General features: G+C 36.7%; 1 protein-coding gene across 1 annotated transcript; it reads right to left on the bottom strand.

Annotated features, from left to right (window-relative positions):
* Positions 1-12492: 12492 nt before the first annotated feature.
* On the bottom strand, positions 12493-17516 carry MS1 (RING/FYVE/PHD zinc finger superfamily protein). The gene is made up of 3 exons (XM_010272803.2): positions 17222-17516; positions 16689-16980; positions 12493-13954 (listed from the first exon to the last, which is right to left on the bottom strand). Exons 1-3 carry the CDS (start codon positions 17514-17516, stop codon positions 12577-12579), a joined length of 1965 nt encoding a protein of 654 aa, XP_010271105.1. The 3' UTR covers positions 12493-12576.
* Positions 17517-19117: the final 1601 nt, after the last annotated feature.

The raw sequence follows: 19117 nt of genomic DNA, 5'->3' as shown, positions 1-19117 counted from the left end.
AAAATAGTAGGAACGCCTTTCTGGAGGCGCTTCGGGAAAAGCACTCTTAATGCACAGGATGGTGGAAAGAATGTCAAGGTTAAGGGGAAGACAATACTCATAAAATAAAGAAATAGTCCCAACTACATTGCGAATGGAGTTGGGGTGAAGCTGGTCAACAGTGACGTTGAAATGGTTCAAAACCTCCACTATCAGAGGATGCAGAGGAAGACGTAGGCCAGCCACAAGCCATTCCTGGAAGATCACGATCTCGTCAAGACCATGCTCCCAGGAATAGTTACCAAAAGGGAGACTGTAGACAAGGTCTCTGGGAAGGTTAAATTGAAGGACTAAGGACCTAAGTCTCTCCATCGACATGGAGGAGGGACCAAAGATATCTGCCTCCCTGCCCCGAGAGGTAGAAGCAGTTTCGCCAAAAGCCTCCCGAGCTTCCGGAGCCTGCCCCCAAGCTCCCCCTAAGCTCGAGGGGGCGTCATCTTGGTCGTCACCCCGGGAAAAGACGTGGTACAGATACCCAGACATACTAACAAAATGATGAGACTCACCAAGAAAGAAATGAACCGAAAAGATGGTATGAACAGAAGAAGAGCTCGGGTAGCTAGATGAAGACAAAACCTCAAAATCCGAAAGTAAGGCAAGTTAGCGTAAAAGAAGTGAGGCCTGGGGCCCTCCTATTTATAGCCATTGTGCTCTCGAATCGACGGCTCGGATTAAGACAGATCTAATGGTTCGTAGTCAAGCTGACCGCATGTCTTCTGAAACTGAAACACGACTGGCTGCACGTCTCCCATGATTAAGGTAATGACGGCTACACAACTTCCGGAGTTAAGAGCCGCTTCAGTGCGCTTTTCGGCATTCAAAAAGTCCAAAGACCCCTTGACTTATGCACGCACATTTAATGCGATCAATCAATCAAGTTTGAACTTCGGGTCAAATCCACCCGTCACACTTCATGAACTCCTCACGCTAAGGTAGCACCCTTAGCCCAAGGAGTGGGGTATAATTGATGGAGGGTGATTTGACCTGACCCCTTGAGATGGTGACACATGGACATGACTCAGCACAAGTAACAGCTCAGCATAGCAGTCTCACCGCGACTAAGTAACGAGCCCGCAGGATAGCTCGCTACGTCACAACTCGCCATAGGGTGAGCTCGCTATAGCGCGAGCTCAAGGACCCCCGATGTACTGAAAGGGAATACTCCAAGACAAGTCTACCCCAGCTCGCGAGCTAGGATAACCAACTCGCTCCAATACTTAGGCAGAAAAACTGCCCCAAAGGCAACCTCAAGAGGAATCACCTCAAAGTACCCCTCTAGGAGCTCGCAACAGAATAGCTCACTACAAGGCAGCTCGCTGCTAAGTGACGTGGCATTTTTAGGAAGCTTCTATCTAACAAGACCGTACCCGCCAGACTGCACCACGTCTCCTGACCGACGACGTAGTCCCTGCCAGCCCGAGAAGACTACGCCCATGTCTCTCGATAGATGGTGGCATATCTGTCCTTCCGGGACGTGTCACTCATCTGATTGGGTAGTACTCTGCAATGGTTACCTGCGCAGCCCTGGCAAATAACGGCTGCGACATAGGTTCAGTGGCGGTTACGCCTGATTTGACAAGAACGCTCATATTTAAGAGCCCCCTAGTTGAAAGGAAAAGCTCTCTCAAATATCTTGAGTATCTCATCTTGAATATCTCAAACTTTCTCTCAAGCTAACTCAGTCATCTAGTGCGACCTACACTCTTAGCCTTCTTTGCACTCTTTACTACTTTCTCCAGCGTTCTAACTTAAGCATCGAAGTATTCCCACCGGGCAAGTCCCCCGGGAATCCTTCACCGTCTTCTTCTCAGGTACCATCTATCGCCAATCAACTGCCAGATAGGAGTGCCCAGATTGCGTAGCATCAAGCATCATTTCTTTGATTGGTTTTTCCGTATACACACATGTACGAGATGTGTGAACACATATCATGTTGGAACATGTTTTTGTTGGAAGGAGATTTGGACTCCAACTATATGGAGTCAGCTACATGAATCCTATTTCACCATTTTGCTGCCATGTACATTGTTAAATTATTGGCTTTTAAATCATTTCATACTACTTCTATCCATGGCCTTACAGCGGCGTGGTGGTGGTAGGAAGACAGGAGAGTGTGAGAGAGAGAGAGAGAACTTGTAGTGGCGGTGGCGGGAAGACAGGGCAGAGAGAGAGAGAGAGTTGCATGAAGACGAGAAAGAGAGGTCGAATGGGGGGAGGGGTATTTTTTACTTTAGGCCACGTCTGAAATGTGTCTGAGCGCGTTAAGTGATGGACCTGAGACAAAATTTCATATATGAAAAAACTTTTCAAACCCTATTTTCAGATTCAAACGTCTGAAAAGTGCAATCAAATGCCACCTTAGTGAAATATATTAAAAGAAGATCTCACCAATCATAATAGAGGGCTTAACTAGCATATTAGCAGAAACGAAAAAGCTAAATATAACTATGATAGTTGGAGCACATGCATGAAGTCATATCTACAAGGTAGAAATTTGTTGGAAATAACAATAGAAAGTGAAACTACTGAATCCACCGTTGAGAATGCCAAAAACAAGTGGAAAGTTAAGGTAGGTAAGGGGAAAATTCCATATTAGTACCCTAAACTTTAGGGGTAGTTTCAAGTTAGTACTCGAACTTCAAATTGTGCCACTGTAGTACCTAAATTTTCAAAAACTATCAAGTTTCTCCAAAACTGTTAACCAACATTAACTAATAAGTGTAATGACATAAATACCCCTTATAGTCCGAAGAAAACAGAATAAATTATTCAAAATGATGAAATTGCCCATGCTTAAACCTTTTTTTGTTTAGAACGAGCAACATTATTCGAAGTTGCAATGTTTGCTTAGGAAATCGATGCCAGAGAAGACTTATCTAACGATTAAATTCACTAGCAACGATCAAAAAATGATATTAGCCGCTATACAAATTTGGTTTTTGCCTATTAATGCTCAGGTAGCTGAAAAAGGTAGTGTTTTCACTCCGTCACCGTCGCCAAAGAAGACAAAGTTGTTGTTGCCACAACAACTTGGCTTTGCTCCAAATTTTATACATCAATTCAAAGCCTTCTCTCAGTTTGTCTTTGTCTCTCTCTCCTCTCTATCTTTGTTTTCACTCCATCACCATCGCTGGAGAAGAAGTTGTGATCGGCACAACAATTAGGCTTTGCTCCAGATTTTGGCCTTCAATGTGAAAATAACCGTGTCACTACATTGTGTTTTCCCGACATGGGTCTTACCAATCGAATCCCTATCAGGATCTTTGGAAATTTGAGGAAGATCTATATGCTCAACCTCTGCTTTAATGCTCTCACAGTCTCTAAATATGGCATGTCACCTGAGGCAAATGGAAGAAAGCCAGAATATGACATGAAACTCCCTTAGTCTCAATCTCCTGCCATTAGAGCTCATACAAGAGATCCTACTCTGGCTTGTCTTTCCAGAAACCATCCATTTAAGAACTGTTTGTAAAGTAGTCTCATTAGTCTCGGCGTATTCTTCCTCTACCGGGAACTTTGTGGCATTGAAGGTAATATGTTGGACCTACAAGAACAAGGAAATAAAGGTGAGAAAACTACATCTATATACATACATACATATATATACATAATCTCCTTTTTTGAATTTTTTATTTTATTAATTCTATGTCATTTTTGAAACAACCAATGAGATGCACTTTCCCAATAACCTAAATAATCTCTTCTCCTAAAATTTCTCCAAAACTACCACCCCATTATCCCCCACTTTCACTAAAATTATCTCCAATTCCTATTTATCTTCTAAATTAAGTCTAATTCCTATTTAACTCCAAAATTATCTCTAATTTAGTAGAGATTTTCCCTCATAAATTATCTCTAATAACTATTTATCCTCTCCCCTAATTTTTATCTATATCTATCTAAAGAAAGTTTGGATTAAAAATTTTAAGAATTATAAAAGTATTCTAACAAAATTGTATAATAACTTTAAAATATTTATTAAAAACACAAAAACTAATTTTATATTTTTACAAAATATATCACGAAATTATGTACTAACAATTTAAATTAAGTTTTTCTGAATTATCAATTTAAATGTTTTTTCAAATAACAAAAATTTTAAATTTTTATAGATTATTTAAATATTTAAATAAATAAATATTTATCACAACTAGATTTTTAATAGTTAAAATAACGAAATTATGTAATAAATTTTAAAAAAATCTTCAAATTAGAAAAATAATTATAACATAATATTGAAATTAATAATAATTTAATATATTACAAAATTGATAATGAAATTATGTAATAATAATATAAATTATGATTTTGTGGATAATTAAATTCAATAAATAATTAATATTTTACATATTATTTAAGTATTTAAATAACTAAATATTTTAAACAACAAAATATTTAACATAACTAGATTTTAAATAGTTAAAGTAAAGAAATTATGTAATTTAAAAAAAAACTAAAAAGGAAAAAAATAATTATAACATAATTTTGAAATTAATATTAATTTAATATTTTTACATAATATTGTAAATAACTAATTTCACTTATATCAAGTAATAATTTGAGAAGATAACTTTCAAAAAAAAAGTAATATTTATTAATAATAATTTTAAACTCTTAATCTGTATTTATTATATAACTATATATACTAAAATTTAAATTTATTGTATTTCAGTAATTACTTATTGCTTTTTGTGATAAATGTATTTTCAATGATTATGTATAAATTTATCTTGTTTTTTTTATTTAACAGAAACCTTTCAATGATTATTGGAGATTAAACTACTATTATTGAAATGTTTAAATTTAATTAATTGTACTTATTGTATTTTTTGTATTTTTTTATAACTTATTGATTAATATTTGTTAGAGATTAAACTATTATTTGAGATTATGCTATTTATTGACTAAGTTAATATATTTTTAGTACTTATTGTATTTTTGTAATTATTGTATTTTTTCATTATCAATATATTTTCAATAATTGTGTATTTTTACTATAAATTTTCAATAATTATTGGAGATTAAACTATTTTTATTTATCAAAAATGAGACTATTAATTTATCTGAAATTAATAGTTGGGGAGTTGGTTAGTTGAAACCCACTAACCTTTTGTGAAGACCAACCCACTCAAGTAGTATTGGTTTGGGTCAATTTTTTGGTTTCGGTAGTCGGTTCAACAGATTTAAACTTAAAAATTAAATTTAATTTTAAAAATTATAGTGCAATTATTACAAAATAAATTTAAAAATTAGATTTATGATATAAAACATTTAATACTAAGAAATACGGGAAGTTTCACACTTTTCCATATTAAAAATTATACTTAAAATCAATGGTTAGGTTATTGAATTTTGGTCAGTTTACAAATGGCCAAAGTGAAACCAATCCAACTTGGTTGAATTAGGAAATTTTTTAACCAAAGCCAACCTAAAATACTAGAAAACCGACCAAATCGGGTCGAGTTGACTGGATTGGCTGGTTTCATCAGTTTGATTAATAAATCTAACTGAAATTAATTATTGTTATTTTTGTATTATAAAAAATTTATTAAAAGTAGTATATAAAATATGAATAATTATTAATTATATAAAAAGTTGAAAAAATAAAACAGTTGTATATTCTTATGTGTTTCTATTAGGGTCATTTACTAGAACACACTTTACAGTTTTACATATTTACTTAAACCTATCTTATAGCAGTTCTCATTTTACTAAAACATCCCATATATTTTACATATTTACAACATATTTTTTTATTCCAAACATACCCATAACACTTTTTTGTACAAAAAACAAAAATTAACCAAATATATCCAATAGAGTGGTTGCTCATGTCTTATTAAGGAAAAAATGGTATTTTTATTTTTATTTTCTTTTGATTAAATTTAAGGTCAACATTAGGGTCAACACTATCATTTTCCACCGTCATCTAAAGGAAGATTGATTAAATTCATTGTAAATTATAAGTGGTGTTTTAGTAAAATGCTAATTATAGGATAGATTTTAGTAAATCCATGAAACTATAAGGGTATTTTAGTAAATGATACTTTCTATTATTTACCTTTCGCTTAATAAATCTCACGCATCATACGGGTCCCCACTAGTTTAATCATGAAAACTAAGATGCTTTGGAAGTGGGTTTCTGATGATACGAAATAGTTTATTAATCTTGGTAGATTCTTTCTCTGTTTTCGTTAACAAAGACATAAGAAATCGTCTTTAATTTGTTGCCCTCAATGATTAAAGAGCAAGACAGTAAATGGTGACTCAAATGTAACCAGCTTCGTTGTTTGAAATTGAAACTGCAGAACTGGACTGATAGATTCAAATGCAAACATCTTTAACTTATAGATCTTATTTTTGTTTCCAGTTGTTCCTCCAGGTGAGGATTGACCGCCTCTGGCAACTTCTTTCTCTTTGCATCGAATAACCGCCAGGAAATGATCGTCGTTAATTTGAATAACCGTAAATTTCCCAAATGTTAAATTGGTCAAAAATGGGTAAAATGGTCTATAAATTCACTTAAAGGGTAGTTTTGACATTTTGAAAATTTCTAATCATCACATGTCTTCATGTGACGGAGATAACAAACGGATCAAGTACTAACAATAGGGACCAATTTGATAGTTTTTAAAAGTTTAGGTACTATAATGGCACAATTTGAAGTTTTGGTACTAATTTGAAACTGCCCCTAAAGTTCATGTACTAATATGGAATTTTCCCTTATAAAAATTATTGTTGAAAAAGAATTTTCAGAGCATATAAAAAACTAGACTCCAAGTAAAGCTTGGGATATTTTAACCAAAATTATTTTTCAAAACAAATGAAGCTCAGTTTCAGATAGTCAAGGGTCATTGACAATTAGTCAATATTTTACAAAGGTAAAGAGCCTTGGCAATGAAATCTCTTAGTTAAAGAGTTAGCAACTAGTGAAACATGAGTAAGATGAATAATCATACGAAGGTTGAGACCTAAGTATAGCGGGTTCATGACAACCATTAGAGACTGGCCAACACAACCATCACTTGTTGAATTAGAAAGTATGTTGGCCAACCAAGAGACACTAAAGAACCAAATTGCTAGTGTCTCAATCAAAGAAATAGAAGAAGTACTTTTGGCTAAGAAGAACTATCCAAGTAGAAGGCCTAGGCAGTAGAAGCCTATTGAGTTTCATTAGCAAGAGGGAAAGGGAGCTTCCCAAATACATGTTGATGACACTCAACAACAGAGGAATAGCCAACGCAAAGTAATATGTTACAATTGTTCCAAGAAGGGCCTTTATGCACATGAGTACCAATACAATCCTAGAGCAATTAACTATTGTTGACTCCAGATGTTCAAATCATATGGCATGTTAGAATATAGAGGCAAGCAAGTGGTTATTATAACTAATAATGCGCTTTCAATTTCCATATTGGTCAAGCATTATATATTTCGTGCTTCAACGAGGAAGAAGTTTAGCTCCAAAATGTCTACCATGTGCAAGTATGAAAAAAAGAATTATTATCAATATCTCAATTAATTGCACTTGAATATTATGTAGTTTTGGTCCCAATGATATATTAAAGTATATCAAAGTATACATACATCGGAGGTACCACTTATGGAAGGACAGAATTAGAGCCCATCTACATAATGTTTGTTGAATTAACCTATGAAAAAAAAGACTCAATAAAATGAAACTACTAACTTCTCTCAACTAGAAGTTAGGATTGACACAATATATGTTGGATGTCAATATGGCAAGGCACACTAATTACCATATATTGAATTAAAGTTTTGAGCTAAATAACCATCAAAGCCCATTCACTCTGATGTGTTTGGATGAGTGAAGTAAGAACCTATCACCAAGATGCGATATATAATAAAATTTATCAATGATTTCTCAAGGTACATATGGGTATATTTCTTAAAGGAAAAATCTGAAGTATTTTCCATGTTTATAGAATTTAAAGAGAGTTGAAAAAGAAGTTGGCCACAAAATTAAGTGCCTACGCACAGATAATGGAGGAGAATACACGTCAAAAGAATTCTAAGAATATATTAAGAAACATGGGATACAATGACAATTTACTTGCTCAAACATTCCACAATAGAATGGAGAAGCCAATAGAAAGAACTAGCATCTAGTTGAAGTAATAAGCATGTTGCATAGTGTGAGCTCCGGAAAGCTCATGGCCGACTCAAAAGAGTTGGAGTCGCCACCCATTTTTGGAGGAAATAGGCCCTCATTTTCAAGTTTAAAAAACGGTTTACTTGCCTTGATAGTGACTCATTTCTTTGCCAAGGAAAGGCACTAAACCGAAAGGCTTTGGATTCCAAAGATTGGGAGAGGGAATGTGTTAGGCACCCCCTCTCTCCAAGCTGCTATAGCAGCCCACTACAAGAGTAGTTCAGGCTCAAATTCCGACAAGACACCAAATAACAGGATTGCTCGAGGCTCTTGAAATCCAGCAAAAACGTTCCCAACTCTGCCCATAATTGATTTGAGGTGGTGTTATCGAGTCTTAGGTATTGTTTTCCCTAAAACCCTCGCCTCTCTACCTCTTTTTCTCAATCTAGAGGAAGCTGGGAGTGTAAGTTTCCCAGGATTTCGGGGCTTTAAGCAACTTGAAACTAAACTCAAAACAAAGAGATGGTGAAGTGAGAGGCTTACCTCACGTGTACGACCTTGAAACAAGCTTTCCAACAGTTGGAAGGACCTCAAATGAAACTTGAATAAGGCAGGAGCTAGGTTGGGTGTTTCTGGTGTTGAATTTGGAAAACAAGGGATGAGCCTTGAGCTTGGCTTCAAGGATTCCGAGATTTCAAGCAATCTAGGTGCGTTACAGGAGTTGGAAAACTCTCCCCCCTTCTCTCTCTTTCTTTCTCTAGAGACCTCCCTCTGGTTTCCTCTCTCCAATCCCCCTTTTTGAGCTTGGATTAGGTCAGTATTTATAGAAAAAGGGAGGGGTCAGGTCTGAATTCAATCAGCTACAATGACTAGGATTCAATAAAGGTTTTTCCCACAAATAGGCAAAGATTCTTTAAAGAAATAGGTGCCTAGTCAAGCTTTCCTATTAGGTGAAACACTTTCTTTGATTTGGGGGTGGTTTTCATGGGTTTTGTGCGTCCAATGGGAGATTGGGGCATGCTAGACGTTGTAGTCTCGTATTTGGGGCTGACAGTGGCAAAAGACATAAATTTGATGAACTTTTAAAAGTTATTTTGTATTTTCTTGGTTTTAAGTGGGGGATTGTTTGGTATTTTGAGCTTTTTGGATCTATTAGGCTTTGCTTGATTGGTCAAAGTGTTCTAATGAGCCAAGAATGGGTTTGGCATCAGTCATCACCCTTTTAAGGCTTTAGGTTGGGCCAGATGACATTGCAATTTAATCTATTGCATCAAAATTGTATCTTCCTAGTTAAATGGTCAAATGGATGAATTAGGATGTGAAATTTAGCATGCTGGGGTTTTTTGGGTCCCTAAACACAGTGGTGATGCCTGATTGGTCAAATAGGGTCAGGATGATTAAGACCTATGGCTGACAAGCTTGAATCAATGAGATTTGCTGAAATAGAATATTTGTTTGATGAAGGATCAAACATGGGAATTTTGGGATGCAATTTGGTGGGTTGACACTTTTGAACGTCCTAAATCTAATGGAAGTGATGGATCTTTGATCAGAGGTGTAGATTGATTTTTTAGTTCAGATCATAGTCTATACTTATGGTTTTCCAATCAACGAAAGGGTTTGAAATAGAATTTCTTTTTCAATAGTCAAATGAGGTGTTTGGTAATGAAATTTGACGTGAAGGAATATTTTGGGTCTCTGAATACAATGGTAAGGTCCAATAAGGTCGGGATGATTGAGATCTATGGCTGACAAGTTCGAATCAATGAGATTTGCTTAAATGGATAATCTTTGTTTGATGAAGGGTCAAACAGGGGAATTTCGGGATGAAATTTGGTTGGTTGGCACTTTTGAACATCCTGAATCTAATGAAAGGGATGGATCTTTGATCAGAGGTATATAGATTGATTGATTTAGTTTAGATCATGGTCTTAGCTTATGGTTTTCTAATCAACAAGAGGGCCTAAAATGGAATCTTACTTTTCTAACGGTCAAATAGAGGTTTTTGACATATGAATTTGGGATGATGGATTGTAGGCTCTAATTAATGAGATTTGTTGGAATAGGATCTAGGCTTGATGGGGGTTCAAATGAGGGAATTTTGAGCTACAATTTGGTAAGTAGGCATGGAGTCAAGTGGATGGTTCTGATCTAAAAAATATATGGTCGATCTTGGTAATCATTCAGGGTCATCCAAATGGGATCTTGATGTTTTTGCGATTAGTTGTTGAAGATTTGTGGTGGGATTCGTTAGTTGAGCTACAATTTGGTAGGTAGGCATGGAGTCAAGTGGATGGTTCTGATCTGAAAAATATATGGTCGATCTTGGTAATCATTCAGGGCCATCCAAATGGGATCTTGATGTTTTTGCGATTAGTTGTTGAAGATTTATGGTGGGATTCGCTAGTTGATTATTTTCTAGTGATCTTGGGGTTATAGATATATTGGATTTGATTTTAGAAGAGTTAAAATTTGGATATCGCATAGATCGAGGCCATTAGAAAGGAAGTTAGCGTACTTAACGGTGGATCTTTAGAATTTAGTCATGAAAACTGATGTGTGACTAAATTATAGTTTTTCAAGTCTGGGGATGATGTCTGATCAAGGTTCTTGTTTGTCTTGTGGATTGTGTCGAATGAGGGTTTTTTCATCTTTGGAAAGTCTGAAGTTGATCTGGTTGGGTTTCAAGTTTTTTGAGTGCAAAAGGGGAGTACAAAGAGGTAGGGTGAAGGAATCGAGCAAAAATTGGGTGCTAACACATAGTAAAAATGTGCCAACATACTTTTAGGTAGAAGGCATGAAGATGGCAGCACATGTCATCAATTGATTACCATAAGTATCACTTGGTTTTCTCTCGCCATTTGAGAAGTTGTGGAAACATCGACCCACTATAAGTCACTTTCGTATAGTTAGTTGTGTATATATATTATGTATTTGTACCAAACCATCTACACATCAAGTTCGACAAGAAAGCTATTCAGTGTATATTCCTTGGCTATGACAGTAAAAGAAAGGGATGGAAGTTTTGTGATCCAAATACCAATCATTGCTATACATATCAAAATGTGGTATTCAATGAAGCTTCATCTTGGTGGCCACTTAAGAGAGTAATACTACCCAACTCTGATGTTATAGAAGAGAATTTACAAGAAAAAGTAAATTTAGAAGAAGATCCAAAGCCTTAACCTAGCTCATATGATTCTCAAAAATCCCCAAAACCATGCGGAGTACTAGTATTCATGTATAGAAGACACTAGAAGATATTAGGCCAAGCCAATCGGAGGAGTTAGAGGAGCAACCAAGACAAGATTTACGAAAGTTAACTAGGATTAGATGTCTAAGTATATAGATGCTGCACTTGTTGAAGAGGTTAGTGGCCTAGAACCAACTAGTTATGAAGATGCTTGTCAAATTAAATGGAAAAAGGCAATGAGAGAAGAGATCCATATGCCCTAGAGAAAAATCAAGACTTTGGATAACTAACAAAAGAGAAGTCATTGATGAAGGGGAGCAATGAATGAAGCCATCAACTGACTTCTCTCACCCACCTCAATATCAATTTTGCTTGTTGATATAGGAGGGCCCACGCGGTTCATTTAAGTATCATAAGTTTTGTAAACCACCTCTTATAAGCAGTTAAACTCAACTATAAATAGGGTCTCATCCCTTACAATTATCGTTGTAAAACCTTTGGTTATGTAGTGTATGTGTGTGGTTTAAGTGCCATGCATTGTGTGTTTGTGTTTGTGTATATTTTGCATAAGTAATATGCATAGTTTGTTTTCAACTATTGTGTGTTTACTTTTTTTTGTTTGAATATTGTTATTTTGCTTCTTCCTGTGCGTGGGCCCACTTGTTTGCTGTGCCTTACACTTCTGCATGAGGGAGTGTTAGAGAATAAAAACCTAATCTTCTATTCAGGGACCTCACCTAACAGCTTAAGGTTTTAGCTAGGTTGAACAGTTCCTTAAGACATACCTGCACTTGAGAAGTAGAAATCCCAGCTTTCTAGTAAAAAGAAATGATCTTAAGGACTGTGTATCTCAGATGTCATAAACTGAGAAGTGTTGAAGTTTTCCTTTTGTTTGCTTATTACACAGATTTTTGCTAAGAAGCACCTCTAACAAGACCTTCCACTGCTCTAAGTCCATGAGGAGGCTCAATATATTATATTTGATTGCCATGTATCATATATTGTTGCAACTTTTCTAACTTTTTCTTCATGCCATGGCCTGAAGTTATTTCCATGACATGTCATATGAAATTAAGAAAGCACAAAAGAGCAAAAGGAGGAAAAAAAAAACTAGATGATTTCTCATGGAGAGAGGGAGACCAAACTATCTTGATATGTGAGACATCGCACCTTCCTACTTACAGGACCAGGATTGGTACTTATGTCCCAACTACTGAAGTAGAGAATTTCATTATGGTAGGGAAGGAAGGAGGACAATGTCATGCTCACAGCGGCTGCAGAGAAATATATGGGGAATATCTTCGCCATTTGGGATCCGAACACATCGAGTGTGCTGCCAAACTTCGCAAATATCACATGAGATCATCCGCTCACCATCGTCTTCCTTGGCTCCACAAGGACAATCTACAATGCAGTCATCTCTTCCACTTTCATATATATCATCAATGCCAATCCCCTCCTCTACCATCCTTCCCTCCATAACAAGGCAACAACACAATTCAACTAGTCTGAAAATCATATCTGATTCCTTGGCATTCACACCAGAGATCGACTCAATGATGAAGCTCCTTAAACCCCAGTATGTCTCACGAAAGACCCTTTCAGTTTCCTTCTTAAGCTCTTCAATGGTAGCATCAAGAGGCAAAATTATTAATTCATATGGTGGTAAAGTCCTAATTTTCTCTTCCTCACCATCAAGCTTGTTTTTCAACAGAGCTGTGCATAGGAACGTCAGATTTCCTTCAACACCCACATTGTCACTAGGAGCTACCTCTCCTCCATAATTTTTGATAAGACCCTTGGAGTCAAGAATTATCCTTGTAGCTAATGGGATGGAGGTAAAGATACCTGAAGTGAGCACTGATCTCTGCTCATTGAGAATGGATCTGTACAAGTAGGCAATATCATTCATGAGTTGAGCTCTTGTAATCTTATGACAAGCCTTTCCTTTGGGATCATTCAGTGACAAACCTTCTTGATTGAGATATGTACTAGAGATGTCCTCCAAGCAATATTCTAGGACTTTGGTTACTGGGTTTAAACTTCGCCGAACCATATAATTCCCCACAATATGGTTTCCTAGTGATTTCAGTACAAAATCAAGTAAACCTGTGTCACCAATGTAGGCACGAGCAGCATCTCTAACTTCTTGCCTTGAGACCCATTTGAACTCTGCCTTCCTTAAAAACTCAACAATAACTCGTGTCGCCATTTCAATTCGCTTTGGAGACCATCGACATGCTGTGTCAAACAGAATTCCAGAGTTATCAGAAGCCATGTGATTCTCTTGTGGAAGGTGGACCTTCAATTCTATCATGAAATGGAACAGATGGCCTAGTGTGACCAAGGAATGACCTGAAAGTGCTTGGTACCGAGTAAATATGGCTGGAATTTCATGATTCAAGCAACCAAAGTGATGAACAAGTAAGCACAGAGGTATGCTTTGGATAACTTCTATGGCTTTCCGGTACATTGGTTCAGTAACACCATAGCTTCCACGGCTGAACCTGTAGCCCCATCGTCCAAACCAAGGTTCACCATATGCCACCCCATGTAATAACCTCAAATCCATGCCTCTCTTCCTTGCAACATCATTTATGCTCACCTTCCTGCAAATCAAAGAACAATCTCTTGCTTAAGAGATTTATGAAAGAGTGCTTGCATTGCAGTCCCAAAGCCAATTTTTTTAGACCTATGGTCTCTAATACTTGGCCAAGCAGTCAAAGAATGGTTTCTGATCATATAAATTGATGAGTCACTTTTGTATAAAAGGGACCATAAACTAAATAAGCATGAAATGGTTCAGTTACGAGTCACTTCTGATCATATAAATTGCTTGGGGGTCGGATAAACAATGTTTCTGGCTTCCTACATAGTGTGCTTGTGGGGTGTGTCAGCCAGGAGGAGGGCAGAGAGGTCCCAATTATAAGCCCGGATATGAAGATGGTCTTTGGGTTGGACAGAGTTCATAAAGCCCAGAAGCCTTCTGTTTTAGGAACCAGAAAACCAAAATATTCAAAGTATGTTGGATATTCAGAGGATGAAAACCAACCTGATAAGTCTCTCCTAAAACAGTGAAAAAAAAAGAACAGAATGATCAGATTCCTTGAAGCCATTTGATATATGCATTCTCACAGCTTTCAAAAGAGTTTTAATGGAAATTGCATTCTAAATGTTTACTTAGAAAATACACCATACACACATGCATTTCAAGTTGATTTTTGACCTAATACTCCATGGTGGACTCATGGCAAGTTATGGGCTACCTGGCGTGTCCCCAGATCCATTAAAACCTGCTTCTGGATTTTCAATTAGAGCCCATTTGAGAGGACTTCAGCATTGATTGAGCTGCATTGACTGAGCTGCTTCGACTAGACTACCTGAGATAACTTCAACAGAAAGCTATCTGTAGGGTTGATATGTATAACACCCAACACAAAGCTATCTGTTTGGATTTTCAATTTGGCCTCCGCTAGGCACAAATAATAGAATCATGGCTTGGGTTTGGGTTGATATGTAACACCTTCTATGGGTCGAATACAAACTTCTTTTATTGCCCATTACTTTGACGGGGTGGGTCAATAGTATACAAATCAGCCCCAATAATGATTAATGATTAAAGCTCTGTTCGAAAACTAGGCCCAATAATGGTAAATGATTATGGAGGCTCTGTTTGAAGCAATGCAATTTCATTTGTACGAGCACATATGGATGGGAGTGTAAATGAGAGTTTTGCAAATTCTTTTTTTTTTTTTTTTTTTGCTTCTGGTTTTACTTTAGCTTGTGTTTGGTATCATTCCCATTTTTACTTGCAACATTTTAGGTTAGTCAATACAAATTTTTGAGAAATGGTCTTGTTACATTGATAACCACTTCCACTAAAAAATGCATTGGATTGGGTGAAATCAAATCAGTCTCCCACAAAATTGCCCCCCACAACATCTCATAGCACATCCCCGCGGTGTATTGGGAACATCTCCCGATGATAATACCAGAAATAATGTCATCATCGGGAGATGTTCCCAATACACAGCGGGGATTTGAACTTGGATTGGGTGTTGGCATTTACAGTATAAACACCAAATTTGATGTTTCCTGAAGAAGCAATAATGATACCAAATGTTGTATTGATAACTCAAATCTTTTGTGCTAGAAAAGAATATATTCTCTTAAAATTTGTATTGACCAACTTAAAATGTTGGAAATAGAAATGGCAATGATACCAAACACAACCTTTGCCAGAACCGCAAACAAACAAAATAAAGTGAAACCTATGACAAAACTAAACTAAAATTGAACTCCAACTCCTTTACATTCTCATACTTTTGCACCAAAACAAATAAAATTGCACTGCAAGCAAACAAGGCTTGGACATATATACAAAGGAATGATCAGGAAGCTAAGCACATGCTAGTATGATCTTAACCTTATATTTGCACTTTACATATTTCTATTTGTACTCTTCCCAAACTAGGCCTAAGGCGGCTGCATTTGGTTGCAAACTTGCAGTGCAAATCTGAACCAGATACAAATTTTTTATGTGGTTCAGTTTTGCATCTATTTGTTTATAACAATAATTTGCACTCCTACATGATACAAGATTTATACTTTTTATCTTATTTGCACTCACTAGCAATATAATTTTATGGCTCAGTTTGGAAGGAGTACAAATACTAATATATACAGTGCAAATACATAAAAAATAATACAAAATACAAGATTTTGCATTCTATAAATTTGCATTTGTACTCTTTATGGCTCAGTTTGGAAGGAATACAAATACAAATATGTACAGTACAAATACATACAAAAATAATATAAAATATAAGGTTTTGTACTCTACAAATTTGTATTTGTACTCCTTCCAAACTGAGCCTATTACATTTCAAAGACTGATGCAAAATTTGCACCACTTTCCTCCTACCCCAATTCTCTCTATAAAGTGGAGACCACATCTCGCTCCTACCTCATTCCCAAACAAATAAATCTCCTCCTACCTTCATTCCCTTGCATATAAGGTGGGATCACACCACTTTACTTCCTATTTTACTTTTCACAAGCAAACAAGACAATGCCAAATCTAAAGCAAAAGTAAACCGGATTTTACATTAAGCTTATTTACACTCCCATGCATTTACACCAGTGCAAATGAAATTGACACTGCAACCACACAGCCTAAGTAACATTTTCTTTGTTTAGTAACTGGAGGCCCAAGAAGGCCTTGGCCCTGTAGTTCCTAGTTCACTATAATCAAAGAAATAGAAAGATTTCTTGGCATAAATATAAGAACCCCTTAGTTAGTTGATGAAATAACCGAGTCAAACAGTGGCACTACAGTCTCACCTTGCCCGCAGTGCCGTGCATATTCGGTCCCAAAGGTCCATGATCTCATGCCCTGCCAACTCTGCTCCCTTCTCCACTCCATTTACACAGAGCAAATGCCCAAACCCATTAGAGTGCAAGACCCCATGCATAAGGTAGCCTTGTAACCCTACAAAGTTCGACTTCGCCGCCTTCTGATCCGACCCTCTACAACTGCCTTCATAGCTTATACCTGCTGCAATCACTGGCATGGTTTCCCTTGAGGACACTACAAAGTGAAACTTCTTGCTGCAGATCATGTGGTGCCCCCAGCCTGAGCTATAGCCAAAGCAATTTCTCATTCTCATTTTAGCACCAGAAAAGACTAGTCATGTTATTGCATAAACTCAATCGTCTACACTAGAAATCATCTTGATGGGATGTTCTTATTGATCTTAGAAGGTAAATTGATTGAACTGATAGATACAAGGTTTGTAGATGGTCCTAGCTAGTTCTACACTATAGATAACTAAAGCAAAAGAATTAATTGAAGTCTTTTGGCATGAAGAGTTTACCCATGTATTTGCAGTGATTGCAATTACGATATGCAGACCTTTCGATCGATTCTTCAATGACAAGAAGCACGATATGGACGGAAGGGCATTGATGGAGTTCAAGCTGGAAGGACCAGCTATGCATTCCACTGCACAAATTTGTCTCAGGGGTCCCCAATTCAATTAAGGCTCTGATGTTTTGGCGAAATAGGCCATTGAACTCAACTGGGTAACCAGGTTCGCAGAAGGTCCTCAACTTAAAAACTCTCTCCCCTCTCTTCCTTTTCTTACACCCAGTAAGGTTCAACTGTGTCATCCTTGAATCCCACCTGCTATAGAGATGAGGGGAGAAGGAGAGAAAGGAATAAGATCAGTTTGTGAGGTCTAAGAGGAGGCATGAATTATAAGGTGATGCATAACTTGCATAAACCAACGAACCACAACAGCTTTATATACTTATATTGCTTGATCACACACTTAGTGCCTAGAAATAAAATTGGAGGAGCCAAATGCACCCCTGGACTAATCAAAATGGGTTAAGAGCCCTCTTGCTAGAAGCATGATTTCATTCAAAATTGATCACTGAACTAGTCCTTCGCCACAATCGCAGGGAACCTATAGGGTGACAGGCCATTTGAAGTTAATTAATGAAACCATGCTTTTGTTCATGTAAGCATCCAATGGCCAAGATTGGTCATGAGTTCTATTGAATTTAATTAGAGCCATCGGTTTGCTTTTGGACTCCGACGTTAACTCAATTAAGTAGATTAAGATGAGAACTTAAGGACAGACAAAAACGCATTATTTCTTGGCCAACTAACCTCAGGCATACCTCACAAAACAGAACCCTCCTTTCATGTGGGTTTTGTTTTATCAGTGAGATTATCCATTCTTTACTTCCTAAATCCTTCTCCTTAAAAGAAGCAATTTGACGGGATAAAGAATTGGTTAGGCCCTGTTTGGCGTGTTTTTCTGTATAGTTTTTTGGCTGTTTATAAGTCGGGCGGACTGTGCCGCAGTCCTTTCCGTTAGATTCGCAACAAATCTAACTGCCAAAAGTAGGTGCATCAAAAAGACACGAAAAGCTTATTTTAGGCTGATTTCAGAAAGTTTCAAATAGAGCTTTTCACATCTTTCTCGCTTTATTCTCATGCGGAAAAATGCATAAAAAGACGTACGGTAGATAAACTAGCTTCGGGCTGCTCAGATTTCACTTAAAAGCTCAATGTATTTTTTAACTATCAGAACTACCAGAAGATCTTCTCAAAAAACTTGCCAAATGACCCGTCACCCTGATGAATTGAGTTATGCATTTGTGTTAAATAGAGAAACAGTCGTCCAGATGATATCTTCGTGCCCTTATATAGACAAGAAAGACTTAATTATCCAGGCTATTTATTCATGGCTGGGAGCCTAGGATTACTGGCTTAACATGGGCAAGTTGAATTTGGACCCATAGAGCCCCAACCTTTAATGATTTGGACTTCGGGTCCAAGGACTTTACTTTCAATGAAATCATGCCTTTGTATTATCAGCGCTGAGCCCGGATCTCTTGCAAACAATAGTTCTGCTAACATCATGCAGCCGTATATTGGGAATATCTCCCATATTATGTGTGGAGAGTTTGTGATTCTGGCGAAACAAAGTAATAAAAAACAAAATAAAAGCAGAAAGATTTTATTGTTCTAACAGCATAATTTTTCACTGTTCTTTTTGGATGCATTTAATAGACAATTCTCTTTTTCTTTCTCAATTTTACTTATCTTTCTTCTGTTGTAACAAGAAAACTGAAGAGCTTTTGCTTCTTTTGATCATTTTCTCAAACATAGAGATATTTAGGCATATTGTTCAGTCCTAGATTCCTAGTCTAGAAGAAAATAGATTGCAGAACTTTATTCTTAGATATTAAAAGAAATA

This window comes from Nelumbo nucifera, chromosome 4 (genome assembly GCF_055504915.1).
Source record: "Nelumbo nucifera cultivar China Antique chromosome 4, China Antique-T2T, whole genome shotgun sequence".
NCBI classification, from domain to species: Eukaryota; Viridiplantae; Streptophyta; class Magnoliopsida; order Proteales; family Nelumbonaceae; genus Nelumbo; species Nelumbo nucifera.
Note: the sequence above shows the minus strand (reverse complement) of the source record. Positions and strands in the feature narration are given on the sequence as shown.